The following is a 14,675-nucleotide window of genomic DNA, read 5'->3' on the forward strand; positions in this document are numbered from 1 at the left end:
CAGGTCTGTGGGCACAGACCTGACGACGAATAGAATGTAGGAGGACACTACAGCACAGTACAGGCCCTTCAGCTCACAATGTTGTGCCGACATTTTATCCTGCTCTAAGATCTATCTAACCCTTCCCTCCCACATAGCCCCCTATTTTTCTATCATTCATGTGTCTATCTAAGAGTCTTTTAGAATAATACTACTGTATCTTAAGAATAGCCCTAGGATACAGTAGTACTGGTGAAGACAGGTTTATCACTGTATAATACTAAGGTACGGTCATCATAGGCAAAGATCTGACGCTACAATAACGCTACCTTTGGTTCCATTCACGTCAATAGTTTTCTTTTGTGAATATTTAGCTTTTTGATATCCTCCACATGCGTTTCTAATATTCCATTTTTAGTCCATTCCCAATTACAGGCTGTCCCTGGGTAACCAATGGCTTCTGCTTTTACAGACATCAATAAATTGATCTTGTCCATGTTGGCAATTACACAAAATTCACTTGATTATGGTAACCATATCCCTACAGTATTGTAATGAATAGCATCAAATGCACATAAGACTGATAAGAAAGAACAATTACTAAAAGTGGAGAGAGGGGAAACTAGTCCTGCCTTTCATTGGAAAGTACACATGTAGAGGTGTCCATAAATTAGCAGTTTATAACCCGGGAATGGCCTGTAAGCAACAACTTGCTTAAAATTCTTAGCACATATAGTTGCCATTGGTATCTTAGAAGTGTTTTCACAAATCCAGACATAACATTCAGATAAAATTCTTCACCTGTTGACGTGCTGATTGTAGTTGTGGTTGTACTCGGGGCTGGCATGAGAGAAGAAGAAAATTCAATTCTTTTTTGTGTTTAGACATTAGCAACACTTTGGCTATAGCATTAGAAATTCTCCTCATCTTTTAAAACTGACGTGAACAGAAGTTGATAAAAGTAAATCATTTTGCGATAGGGACAGGATCACTGCCAACCTTGAGTATATATTTAGCAGGAATACTCACTGACCTATCAGTGATGTCGATGTGCTCCTGCTATTTCTAAAAAAAATATTCCCCTTATGTTTGGACCCATATAAAATGAGTTATGCTTCCCTTTCAATTACTTGTTTTAAGGACAACGATTTCACAATAAGACATTCTACAGGGAAAACAGCAACCCAACCCAAGTAACATTATTGAAGAAGGAAGTTTACTCACCACATGTAACTTGTCCATCAATGCATTGACTGTAAAATATCAAATGGTTAGATGATATATTTTTATGAATTCAAAAAAAAATTCTTCATTCTCTATAAAGCTTTCATATCTTCTACATTCATCCTTACTCCAAGGAGGTGCTACAGGTTGGTATATTTGTTCAACAGAGAAGTGGAACAGTGAAATATACTGTAAATCTTTTTGCACACCTACCCAATTGTATCCAAGAGTCATTAACATTTTCTCATCAATAAAATTACTTTTCAGTTGACACTGAAAGAACTGAAAACATATTTTAAAGAGTACACTTCTCTAACAGATTGGACCGGTGTAGTTTGAGTTTTGTTTTGTATCATTTTCACTTGTATTATAGTCTGTGCAAAACCCAAAGCATTTGAGAAAATATTTAAACTGCAACTTGGCCATTATATGTGCACATGGACTGGTGAATGAGGGTGGTGAGAGGAGGGCTGCATTTTGAGTTCTTCTATCTTAATACCCAGGACCGTCATTTATTTTCACCAACCTGAGAAAGATATATTTCTATTATTCTCAGATGGGCAAAACACCTTATTTATACTATTTGTTTTATTTATTGGTAGCACAATCAAACAATGAAAGCAGAATAGAAGATGTGATTTACATGGACTTCAGTAAGGCTTTTGACAAGGTCCCACTGGGCTGGTCCAGAAGGTTAAGGTATAAGGCATCTAAGGTGTGTTGGCAAAGTGGATCCAAAATTTGCTTTGTGCAAGGAGGCAAAGGATATTGGTGGATGGGTGTTTCTCTGGCTGGAAATCTGTAACATGTGGTGTACTGCAGGGATCAGTGCCGGGACCTTTGTTGTTTGCAATCAGACAATGAGAACATAGGGGTATGATTAGCAAGTTTGCAGAGAACACGAGAATTGGTGGAGTCACGGATTGCGAAGCAGGTTGTCTAAGGATAAAGTACGACATAGATCAGCAGGAAAGATGGGAAGAGCAGTGGCAGATGGATTTTAATCCAGACAAGCATGAGGGATTGCGCTTTGGTAAGCCAAATTCTGGTAGGACATATTTAAAAAATGGCAGGTACCATAGGAGTGTTGATGTACAAAGGAACCTTTGGGTGCAAGTGCACAGCTTACTGAAAGTGGGAACACAGGTGGATAGGGTCATGAAAAAGGCATTTGGTATGCAAGCCTTCATAGGCTGAGGCATTGAAAGTAAGAGTTGGGACGTCATGTTACAGCTCCACAAAACATTGGTTAGACTGCACTTGGAGTTTTGTGTGTAGTTTTGGTCACCACACAACAGAAAGGGTGTTGGAGCAACAGAGAAAGTACAGAAGAGGTTCACCAGAGTGTTGCCTGGAATGGAGGGCTGAAGTTATAAGGAGAGATTGAATAGGCTGGGTTTATTCTCCCTGGAATGAAGGTGGCTGAGGAGTGACCTTATGGAGGTTTATAAAATGATGAGGGCATAGATAGAATAGATAATCAGAGCCTTTTTCTCAGGGCACAGCTTTAAGGTAAGGAGAGAAATTTAAAAGGAGTTCTAAGGATTAAGTTTTTCCATTCAGAGGATGGTGGTAGAGCAGATACAATTCCAATGTTTTAAAAGTATTTGGACGGGTACTTGGATAAGAAAGGTGAGTGGGATTTGGCCTGATGCTGATAGGCATAAGGTGGGCTGAAAGCACTCATTTTTGTGCTGTACAATTCCGTGAGTGCAAAGATTACATTCGCAATTTGATCAAATACGAAGGTTAATCATTACAAATGGAGGATTTTCCAAATAGTATAACAAACCTAGTGTTGCTTTATGTTGATTAATGGAGATGAGCAACCTTTAATTGACTTGTGGTGATTTGTAAAGAATGTTCCTGGATCCCATGAGTGGCAGAAGTTTAGACTTTGTAAGGCATTTAGATTTGACAATAACGCATGTATTGTAATGGTTCCAAGTAACTGGAGAGAAAATCATGAGCAAAGCCCTCCAACCCATCCCCAATCAGTTCCAACTGTTAAGAAAGGCCTTAAAATTGAATTGAATTGAATTAAGGATCCCAAATTAAACTGTATAAATAACAATATGCAATCACCAGGTTGTTTCCTGTTTTATAAACAAATGCCAGTTTTAGAGAAACGCTTCCTAATTTTGAAATTGGTTTCAGATTAAGACATGAGAGGGTGACAGTTTAAATATGATAACATCTGGTATCTTAAGGTGAATAGGTCTAATAATGAAAGGCTAATCTTCAGCTTTAATAGCAGGCTGCACAGTGTTTTCAGCACAGAAGCAGACTATTCTGCCCAGATCCATCCTATGTTTCTGCTCCATAGGAGCTTCTTTTCATTCTGTTGCTTTATTCTAACCCTGTAAAGATATGATTCCATTCCTTTTACCTAATGTATTTATCTAGTAACTCCTTCAATACAATGGGCAATTTGCCTCAAATACACAGTGTTAGCACATTTCACATTCTAACCAATCCCTGGAATAAAAATTTGTCCTAATTTTTTAAGTAGTTATTATTTTATACACCTGATTCCTTACTTTAAACAACCAACAGACAATAATTACCTTCATTACAGATTAATGACCATTCTAAAAGTACTTTACCAGTTTCCACAGTCAGTTATTTCTTGAGATGCATTATAAAGTTTGCCATTGTAATAACAGGTGCACTGATCTAATTTGACACATTTCATGATATTTTCATCCAGATAAGGAGCCGCCTCTGGGCATTTTGGATAGCAGCCTAATCATTAGAAAAATAGTCTACAATTAAGATGAGGTATTAAACACTTGTAATCATATTATCATTGATTATTACATAGCTTTATGATAATTATATCACCGTACTTAACACGTTATTGGCTAAAATCCCCTACGTCAACATTCTGGAGATCATCACTGACATGCAACTGGAGCAGTCACATTAAATACTGTAGTGACAAGAGCAGGCCAGAGGCAAGGTATCCTATGGCAAGTGATTCACCTCTTGACAAATCATGGCCTTTCCACCATCTATAACACCCAAATTAGGTGAAATGATGAATATTTACTACTCGTTTGGCTGAATGCAGTCCCATCAACTCAAGAAATTTGACACCATCCAGGACAAAGCAGCCTGCTTAACGGGCAACCCATCATCCACCCTATAAATCTACTCCTTCAACCACTGACACGCGGTGGCTGCTGTGTGTACCCCCTACAAATACACTGTTTTTACTTGTCTAAGTTCCTCTGGCAGCACCTCTTAATGCTGCAATCTTTAACAACAACAAAGCTCAGGGCAGCAGGCACATGGGGACGCTACCGTCAGCAGGTTCCATTCCAAATAACACTTCATCCAGCCATCAAAATATATTGGAAGTATATATTTTCATTGGATTTAAATCCCGGAACTACCTTCCCATCTGACCCGTGAAGTATCTTCACTAGAAGGATGGCAGTGGTTCAAGCTCCATCACCTTCATGAAGGGCAATTACTTTCTTAGAAGGTTAAGGAGGTTGTCATGTCACCAAACGCTCTTAACAAACTTCTACAGATGTACCGTTGAAAGTATCTCGACTGGTTGCATCACGGTCTGGTACGGCAATTCGAATGCACAGGGATGTGAGAAGCTGCAAAAAGTAGTGGACTCTGCCCAATACATCACGTCACATCCCTCCCCACCATCAGTAGTACCTACAGGAGACACCGTCTCAAGAAGGTAACATCTATCATCAAAGTTCCCTACCATCCGGGCCATGCAATCTTCTCGCAGCTACCAGTGGGTGGGAGGTACAGAAGCCTGAGGTCCCACACCACCAGGTTCAAGAACAGCTACATCCCTTCAACCATTTGGCTCTTGAACCAACCTGCACAACCCTAAACACTACCTCAGTACAGTACACTATGAGCACTTGGCACTACAATGGACGTTTCTTTGTTCTATTTAATGTCCTTTCTTGTAAAAGACGTGTATAATTTATGTTTAATTTATGGTGTTCTTGTGAATGATGTGTATCTGATGCTACGTGCCTGCAATGCTGCTGCAAGTAAGTTTTTCATTGTACATGTGCATACCAGTACTGGTGCATAAGACAATAAACTCAACTTTGACTTTGAATTGGGGATGGAGAGTAAAACTGATCATGTCACCAATGCCCAAATACAAAAAACATCTTTAAAAAAAAATACTACTGAAGTACTTTTAAAAAAAATTAAAGAAAAAAAAGTCAGTACATTTAAATCCATTCACAAAGTAAGAAAACTAAATTACCCTGTACTTTATTTTTTGTCCCTGTTTTTTTTCCTGATTGACATCAATTTGCCCCTTTGGATATACCAGCCTAACCTTGCAGAGCTCATAAAGCAGCTATCCCAGCCAAAGGAATATGCATCCCTGCCGGAATCCAAAAGATGTCCAATGCCAGAGCACATTTGTCCTGGATAAGTGATCAGATTTGCTGCTGGCTTCAAGTGGTTAACACATGTTCCCATCTTTCATTCACAGATATTTTGTTTGAATAAAGCTTAACTGTTTCAGGAAAAGGGCTCCTACCTTTCCAACACCAATCTGGCCTACATGTCTGTCTGCTTTCATATTGTGTAATTAACTCTAAATATGCATCAGGAAGAGTAGGGATTGGTAATAAGTTGCACCTTCTCAGTTTCCCCAACATTCCCCGACAAAGAAAGAGCCGGCATAAATCATGAGTAGAAACCATGAGTGATGTTTAAATGTACAAATCCACAGGGAATGAAATCAGTGCTGTTCCCTACGTCCTCTCAATGCTGATCTGAACAATCACCACTGCAGGACAAGGCACTGGACTTTGAACCTTGAGTGTGACTCAGCACTGAAACATTAGCATTAACAGAAAAAAAGACTCTTAATATTGGCATAAACAAAGAAAACTGAACAATAGAAGAACTATGAAATAAAACCACCTTCAATAACTGCAGAGAGTTTTTTTCGAACTGAATGATCTGAACATGTTTTAGCTGTTAATGTTCCACATGGCTGGTAGTGCCAGCTGCATTCACTGTCGCCATTATAATAGTCACAGTATACAGCTGCAATGCAAAGTGAAAGGAGTTAGTACATTATTGTCAATCATTGATTCACCACTTAAGTCAATAAAAAGGATTGATTCACATCATAATCCAAACATCACTGAAATTGACTGAAAATAGTTACCACTTCTCTGAAACCTTGCTAAATAGTCAGAGCACAGAAAGAGGCCCTTTGACTCAAATGCTCCATGCTGACCAGGATTCCCATTTAACCTCGTCCTATTTGCCCGCATTTGGCCCATATCCCTCTAAACCTTTCCAGGCCACGTACCTGTCCATGTGTCTTTTAAATGTTGTTAATGTACCTGCCTCAACCACTTCCTCTGGCAGCTCATTCCACATGCAGACCACCCTCTGGGTGAAAACGTCGTCCCTCAGGTTCCTATTAAACCTTTCCCCTCTTACCCAAAACATATGTCTTCTAGTTCTTGATTCCCCAACCCTGGGATAAAGACTGTGTTCATTCACCTTATCTATGCCCCTCATGATTTTATGCACCTCTGTAATGTCACCCCTCAGTCTTTTGCACTCCGATAAATAAAGTCCTAGTCTGCTCAACCTCTCTCTATAACTCAGTCCCTCGAGTTCTGGCAACATCCTCGTAAATCTCCTCTGCACTCTTTCCAGCTTAATTGCATCTTTCCTACAGCAGGATGACCAAAACTTAATATGATACTCCAAATGTGGCCTCACCAACATCTTGTACAAATTAATGCAGACAAATACACCTTAAAAGGTAGCAGCTAACGTAAAGCTGGAGGCCACAGCCCAATATGATTCAAACCATACAACATTCCAGCCATATACAAGCATAGAGATGGGATAGATGATACTTCAAATAAGGATAGAAAAAAAAAGTGTCAATGGTTCAGAACTTGCTGGCAGCAGCAAGCCATCCACACTTGCCACTGATGTACACGAGAAACTTGTTGAATCTACTTGAATCACTGACTGAAGGTCCTTGAGCAATATAATGCTGTCACAAGTTCCACTTAGAGCAGGGAAAAAATGTCAGCCAACAGCTTTTATCAGCTGTCAAATCTGCACCTGAAAGTCCCCAATATACAGAAACGTCCAAACAAAAAAAAATCTATGAAGGAATTAAAAATCTGACAAATTAAAACTTAAAAAATGAAAATACTCAAAAAAACCATTTCAAACAATCGGAAATATTTAAGCAAATACAATTAATTCAAAACAACCACACCCTCACCTACTTCCTCCACAACCAGTTCTCTCTATACAAGTGAATGGACTTGCTGTCTCTGCACCAGGTCTGAAAGGGCACAAGCTGAGAATATAGATTTGTCAAAATGACCACTGGAGAACTGCAGCAAGTACATGCTCTGCTGCTGGACTCCATAAAGAAATCCATCTTAGGAGCATATTCAGCAGCAAGCCATCCACACTTGCCACTGATCAACACGACAAACCTTTTTTTTGACTCTGGACTTCCGCATTTGCATTCCCAGCAAATGTCAGACTATTAAATCAGCCATATAAAATTAAATATCAGAAATTACTACTTTACAATTATTTCCATCCACAAACACTAATCTTCAGTAGTGTAACTTTGAGAAGATCCAACAAGCTTTAGTACAAAATAGTTTCAATTAAAATTCCTGCGAAACTAATAATTTAACTTACGACATCGTTCAGGTGTTCTCCAGCGAATACAAACACCAGCTTTATTACAAGCCTCCGCATACACTGCTACAGCAGTACAGAAACCCAGATACTTTCCCTCCTTATCACAGGCACAAGCTTCTTTGAGACAAGCAGCATAGTATGGGTCGGGGTCAACCTATTAAAGTGCAAGAGAGTCAGAAATCAAATCAATACTTTGAAAAAAGGATTTATTATCCTTCAATCAAAGAAGCAGAATATTTACTTTGAATGTGAAACACTTCAACACTATTTTTGTTCATAAATGCACAGAAAGAGATGATTTGGGTAGAACACTGCCCTGAGGAATTCTTACAGTGAATTCTAGGGATTGCAGTAATTCGTCCTCATTCAACATGACCACCTTACTTTCCACCCTGCACAGCATCATATTTCTGTGCATTTTCAACCTGACTTTTCCATGCCCGCCACACCCCTGTAGTAACTAAACCAAGTGTAAAGCTACCTTAACGTTGAGAGCCTCTCCTCTAAAATTCAGTCCTATTCCAGGTGAGACATAGGGTTATAAAGACTGTGAAAATGCTGGAAATAAATCTTGTAGAATCCGAACTGTGTATCAATGAGCAGGTTGTAGGACAGGAAGCTGACATGATTCAATGACTCCTTCCATCATCTCACTGAAGGGTTGGACTGTACATGTCCTCAAATGGCTGGATTCTATTTCTTCTGTCAGGAGCTTAGGGCAGTTTGCGTAATTTTCCTCTTCTTATGGTTCAGTCAGATTAAGATAACACAAGAATGATTCAATTGAAGGGCAACTAGTTTTGGAACATTGATATGCAGCACAAAATCCAGTTTATTGTTAGGACCATAGACTTTCCTGTGCTCAGAGGACCAAGTTACTACTTATTGTCAAGTGAATCAAACTCTGCAGGATAGAAAACGATACCTATGATACTGGGCATCTCGGGGTGAGGCAGAGAAAGGTTATCTACTTATCACATTTTGCTAAAGATGCAGCACAGTGCTGCAGCTTGTAAACTGCTGCCACACAGTTCTGGCGACTCAAGTTTAATCCTAAACTCCAGTGCCAGCTGTGTGGAGTTTGCACATTCTCCATGAGCACATGGCGTTCCTCCCACATCCCAAAGAAGTATGGTGTGGTAGGTTAATTGGCCACTAAAAATCGCCCCTCAAGTGTAGATGAGTGGTAGAATCTAAAGGGATTGCTGGGAGTATGGGGAGAACAAAATAAGTCAGAGTAGAATTAGTGTAAAAATGGGTGCTGGATGGTGGGCGCAGATTTAAGACAAAAGGCCCTATTTCTGTGCTGTATCTCTTGTGCTCAAAAAATGTCTCTTTTTGTCATCATGATTTTGCTCCACCACAGTTAAAGATGGAAATGTTCATAGAGCCTCTTTCCTCAGTTTGTTAGCTGATTCTTCATTGCCGCTCATGAATGGTAGGGTGACAGAGCTTGGGTCCAATGCTTTGAGCAAGGAAGCACTTGGCTCTGTAAGTGCATTGCTATTTTTGTTTCTGTTGTACTTTCTGTTGGTGTCTTACTCTCAGTGCTTTCAAATCCTGCCCCTGAATATCCTTCGAGGGATGTTAGTATTTAAGTTGAGTCCTTATTTTTGGAAATTGCAGTTGATAAAGAAAGGTGGCTATAAAATGCAAACGATACAATTTTGAAAAACATCTCGAGTGAGTTGATGAAAAATAAATTTATGCATAGAGCTAGCCTATATGCAGACTGTTAAATTACATTGACAAAACTATCTAATTTTTGACACCATTTATATTAGTAAACAGGATAAATGTCAGTTACTATAATGTATAACTATAACCTTGTAATTTTCTTTCTTGTTCTCAGAACATACAACAGTACAAGCACAGCAATGGGCCCTTTGGTCCACGATGTTGTGCCAAACTAATTAAACCAGTAATTAAATGCCAAACAAAACTAATCCCTTGTCCCACACATCTCCTTTGAATTTACCCCCTCTCACCTTAAATGCATGCCCTCCAGTATTAGACATTTCAATCCAGGGAAAAAGATCTATCTATGCCTCTCATAATCTTCTAAATTTCTATCAGGTCTCCCCTCAGCCTCTGCCACTCCAGAGATAACAATCCAAGTTTGCCTAATCTCTCCTCATAGCACATGCCCTCTAATCGAGGCAGCTTCCTGACAGACCTCTTCTGCACTCTCTCCAAAGCCTCCACATCCTTCCTATAATGGGACGACCAGAATTGAATGCAATACTTCAGATGCGGCCTAACTAGAGTTTTATTAAGCTGCAACGTAACTTCCCGACCACCATGCAATATATCACTGTCCTTTCCAGATCCTCTTCCTAGATGTACGAAGAAGGTATTGCACAGGTGAGGAGGTGGTCGACACTCACTCACAAATTAGGCTCTCCTTTAAATCAGTCTTGTAGAGTGTGGTGTTAAATTGTTCAACTCTCAGCACATGTCATGGAGGAGCTTATACTCAGGAGAATAGAGTGTTGGGTTGTACATGAGTGCTTGAAATGGGAATTAATTTCATTCTGCAGGTTGAAACTCTCTCGACCAGCACCCTTGACACCTGACTGGTGCCAGATCCAGAAAAAATGCCAGACCACAGAAAATGGCTCCTGGTCACCTTCCTCCGAGCAGGAGAACTGTTCTTTTTAAGCACAGACACTCCGCAGGTTACGTCAGGGTTCCAAGAATTGTCCATTACCTTAAGTTTCCGTAAGTCGGAAATGTTGTTGGCAGAGAGAGCAAAAGTTGTACTGGTAGGTTAATTAGCTACAGATTAGTACAGATCATAGTTAATTTTAGATCTTATCACTATTAGATAATTCATAGAGATCTATACAACAGATTCAAAACAGGCCAGATCACAGGAGCTGCTGGACAACAGAATGTGGACCAGAATTTCATAGAACAACGTAGGACAGTACAGCACCAAAAGATACCCTTCAGTCCACAATGTTGTGCTGAACTAATTAAACTAGTAATTAAACACCAAACTAAGTTAATCCCTTCTGCCTACACAATGTCCATATCCCTCCATTTTCTGCACATTCATGTGCCTATCTAACAGCCTTTTAAATGCTTCCATTATACTCGCCTCCACCACCACCACCCCGGCAGGACATTTCAGGCACCCACCACCCTCTGTGTAAAAAAAAAACTTGCCCCGCACTGCTCCTTTGAACTTACCCCTCTCATCTTAAGTGCATGCCTTCTAGTATTAGACCCTGGGAAAATGATATTGGCCGTCTACTCTGTCTAAGCCTCTCATAATCTTACAGACTTCCATCAGGTTTCCCTTCATCCTCCGGTTTGTCCAGCCTCTCTCCTTCTAGCATATGCCCCTAATCCAGGCAGCATCCTGGTGAACCTCTTCTGCACCCTCTCCAAACCCTCCACATCCTTCCTATAATGGGGCAACCAGAACTGAATGCAATATTCCAGGTGTGGCCTAACCAGGGTTTTATATAGCTGCAACCTAACTTCCTGACTCTTGAATTCAATGCCTCAACATGCCATATGCCTTAAGGCAAACATGCCATATGCCTTCTTTACCACCCTGTCAATCTGTGCAGCCACTTTCAGGGAACTATGGACTTGAACCCTAAGATCCTCTGTATATCAAGGGTCCTGCCATTAACTGTATACTTGCCCTTTACATTTGATCTCCTAAAGTGCAACACCTCACACTTGGCCAGATTAAACTCCATCTGCCATTTCTCTGCCCATATCTGCAACTGAGCTATATCCCGCTGTATCCTTTGACAATATTGTACACTATCCACAACACCACCGATCTTTGTGTCACCTGCGAACTTACTAACCCACCCAATCACGTTTTCATCCAAGTCATTTATATTTATCACAATCAGCAGAGGTCCCAGTACGGATCCCTGCGGAACACCACAAGTCACGGACCTCCAGCCAGAGTAAGTCTCAATGACCACTACTCTCTGTCTTCTATGGGGAATCCAAATGGCCAAGTCCCCATGGATCCCATGTATCTTAATCTTCTGGATGAGCCTACCATGAGTGACTTTAACAAATGTCTTAGTAAAATCCATGCAGACAACATCCACAACCCTACCTTTATCGATCACCTTCATCACCTCTTTGAACAGCTCATTCAAGTTGGTAAGACATGACCTGCCCCGCTCAAAGCCATGCTGACTGTCCCTAATTAGGCCATGGTTTTCCAAATGCTCATAAATCCTATCCCTAAGAATCCTCTACAATAGCTTCCCTACCACTATTGAGAGACTCACCGGTCAGTAGTTTCCAGGATTATCCCTATTTCCCTTCTTGAATAACGGAAGAACATTAGCTACTCACCAGTCCTCCGGCACCTTGCCTGTGGCTAGAGAGGACACAAAGATCTTGGTCAAGGCCCCCAATCTCATTTCTTGCCTCTCTCAATAACCTGGGATATATCCCATTAGGTCCTGGGGACTTGTTCACTTTTATGTTCATCAAGAGACCCAACACTACCTCTCTCTTTATCTCAAAATCTTATAGTATATTAACACGCTCCATGCTGATCTCACTATCCTCCACGTCCTTCTCCTTGATAAAGTCCTCATTTTAGGATCTCACCCATGTCCTTCCCCACCAGGCGAATGTTTCCTCCTTTATCCTTGAGTGGCCCTACCCTCACTAGTTATCCTCTTGCTCTTGATGAGTGTATGGAATGCCTTGGACATACTAATCCTACTTGCCAAGGACTTTTCGTGTCCCCTCCTGACTCTCCTTATTCTCTTCTTCAGTTCTTTTCTAGCTTCTTTATAATCCTCAAGGGCTCTGTCTGAATTTAGCTTCCTAGACTATACACATGCTTCCTTTTCCTTCTTGGCTAAATTCACCACCTCCCTCGTAATCCAAGGTTCCCTTACCTTGCCATCCTTGTCCTTCTAAATGGAACATACCTGTCCTGTACTCTATGCAGTTGGTCTTTGAACATCTCCACGTCAGATGTGGACTTGCCCAAAAACAGCTGTTCTCAATTAATTCTCCCTAGCTCCTGCCTAATACTCTTGTAATTTGCTCTGCCCCAATTTAATACTCCCCCACAAGGTCCATACTTATCCATAGTCATAGCTACATTAAAACCTAAGGAGTTGTGATCACTGTTTCCTATATGTTCCCCCAAGGCCAGGTTCATTTCCCAATACCAGGTCCCATATGGCCCCTCCTCTAGCTGAACCATCCACATACTGATTTAAGAAACCCTCCTGGATACACCTAACAAATTCTGCCCCATCTAAACCTCTTGCACTAAGGAGGTCTTCACCTACATTGGAGAAGTTCAAGTCACCCATGACAACAACCCTGATGTTTTTGCTCCTTTACCTAATCTGCCTGCATACCTGTTGCTCAATGTCCTGATAGCTACTGGGGGTGGGGGGGGGGGGGGTGGGTACTGTAGCATAATCCCAGAGTAATTGCACCTTTTTTAATTTTTGACTTCTACCCATATAGATTTAGTAGATGAGCCCTCCATTATGTCCCCTCAATGCAGCTGTGATATTGTCCCTGATTAATAGTGCAACTCCCTCAAGTTTCAACCTATATTTTTTTTCTGATTGTCAAAAGGGTACTACTCCCAATTCCACACTGTTGTTGATTTAAATGAACTTTTCAACTTTAACTGCGTATGCAATGATTACTCCGAAATATTTCTTTGATGGATGTGCTGAACAAGGCTAAAAGTTGCCTTCTGTCTTCTCAGCTGGAGTGGCAGTGCCCTGATACTACTGACAACATGTCAGTCGGAGTAGGTGTAATGCATCCAGTTGCTTTTCTCTTTGCTGAATTCATTCAATGTCAACAATGCTATGTGGTTACTGTAGTCCCATGCTTCAGAACAAGATTCAGCAAGTGCAAATGTTGAGATCTTTCGAGCAGTGATATTGACTCACAGGTGGTTCCTGACAGCTGTCTCATACTACCAATGTGAAAGTTGGTCTTCTCAGATGTTTCAATCCATCTAACTTCTTTCCTGTGACATTAACGTACATGGGTATGCACTATTTTGAAATTGGTTTAATATGCAGAACTGCGCACTTGCAGAAACTGGTTTTGATTTACCACACACAAGCACATTTGTTCCTACATATCATTAAAATTAGTGGAAGTGTGAAGAGTAGATTTATAATAGTGTCTTACCTGATTGTGACATTGTTGAAACACTCCATTTGCATTATTAATTATGGAACATTTCTTTTCTGCCCATGCAGAACAAAATGGGTTTTCCTCACAAGGGAAAGTTTGATTCACTAAACTGGAGCAGGAATCTGTGGACTTCCAACTGTTTCCAAACTCAATGGAATTGCTTGCCACAGAGTTAAATTTTGTTGTTAGGTCATCTTCGGTGTTATCATTGAAGGTTCCACAGAGACCACACACCTTGTCCTATTGTCCAAGTTACAAATAGTCAAAATGCTGTTGAAGATACTAATCAAGGATTTCAGAATAAGTGCTCAAATAAACTAAATAAGTTGACATATTCCACAATTCAGAAATATATGCTTTCAGCCTACAAATGTACACCATTTAATCATGTTGCTTTTATGCCTGCATTGGTCCATGCTAAATAAGTCAGTTCGCTTCAGCTGACACACCAAAACTTGACCACAACGTTGCTAGATTAGGCAAGAGGACAAGAAGATTCTCATTTACTGTTAGAAAGAAGCATGTATGATAAATGGTAACAGGACAGGATTGGACTGCTGACCTCATTGTTTATTATCATATATGAACAATGGTCC

At 40.4% G+C, this 14,675-nt stretch overlaps 1 protein-coding gene across 1 annotated transcript in view; it reads right to left on the minus strand.

The window, feature by feature from the left end:
• Nucleotides 1-776: 776 nt before the first annotated feature.
• LOC127580572 (mucin-19-like) overlaps nucleotides 777-14,675 on the minus strand; it is a 72,944-nt gene continuing 59,045 nt past the window's right edge. Inside the window, exons 25-29 of the mRNA XM_052034156.1 lie at nucleotides 14,074-14,319; nucleotides 7,903-8,059; nucleotides 6,130-6,255; nucleotides 3,810-3,948; nucleotides 777-819 (exon numbers count right to left, since the gene is read on the minus strand). Coding sequence (XP_051890116.1) covers nucleotides 777-819; nucleotides 3,810-3,948; nucleotides 6,130-6,255; nucleotides 7,903-8,059; nucleotides 14,074-14,319 — 711 coding nt within the window. The remainder of the gene's footprint in view (nucleotides 820-3,809; nucleotides 3,949-6,129; nucleotides 6,256-7,902; nucleotides 8,060-14,073; nucleotides 14,320-14,675) is intronic.

The sequence above is a fragment of the Pristis pectinata genome, chromosome 19 (assembly GCF_009764475.1).
Source record: "Pristis pectinata isolate sPriPec2 chromosome 19, sPriPec2.1.pri, whole genome shotgun sequence".
Lineage (NCBI taxonomy): Eukaryota > Metazoa > Chordata > Chondrichthyes > Rhinopristiformes > Pristidae > Pristis > Pristis pectinata.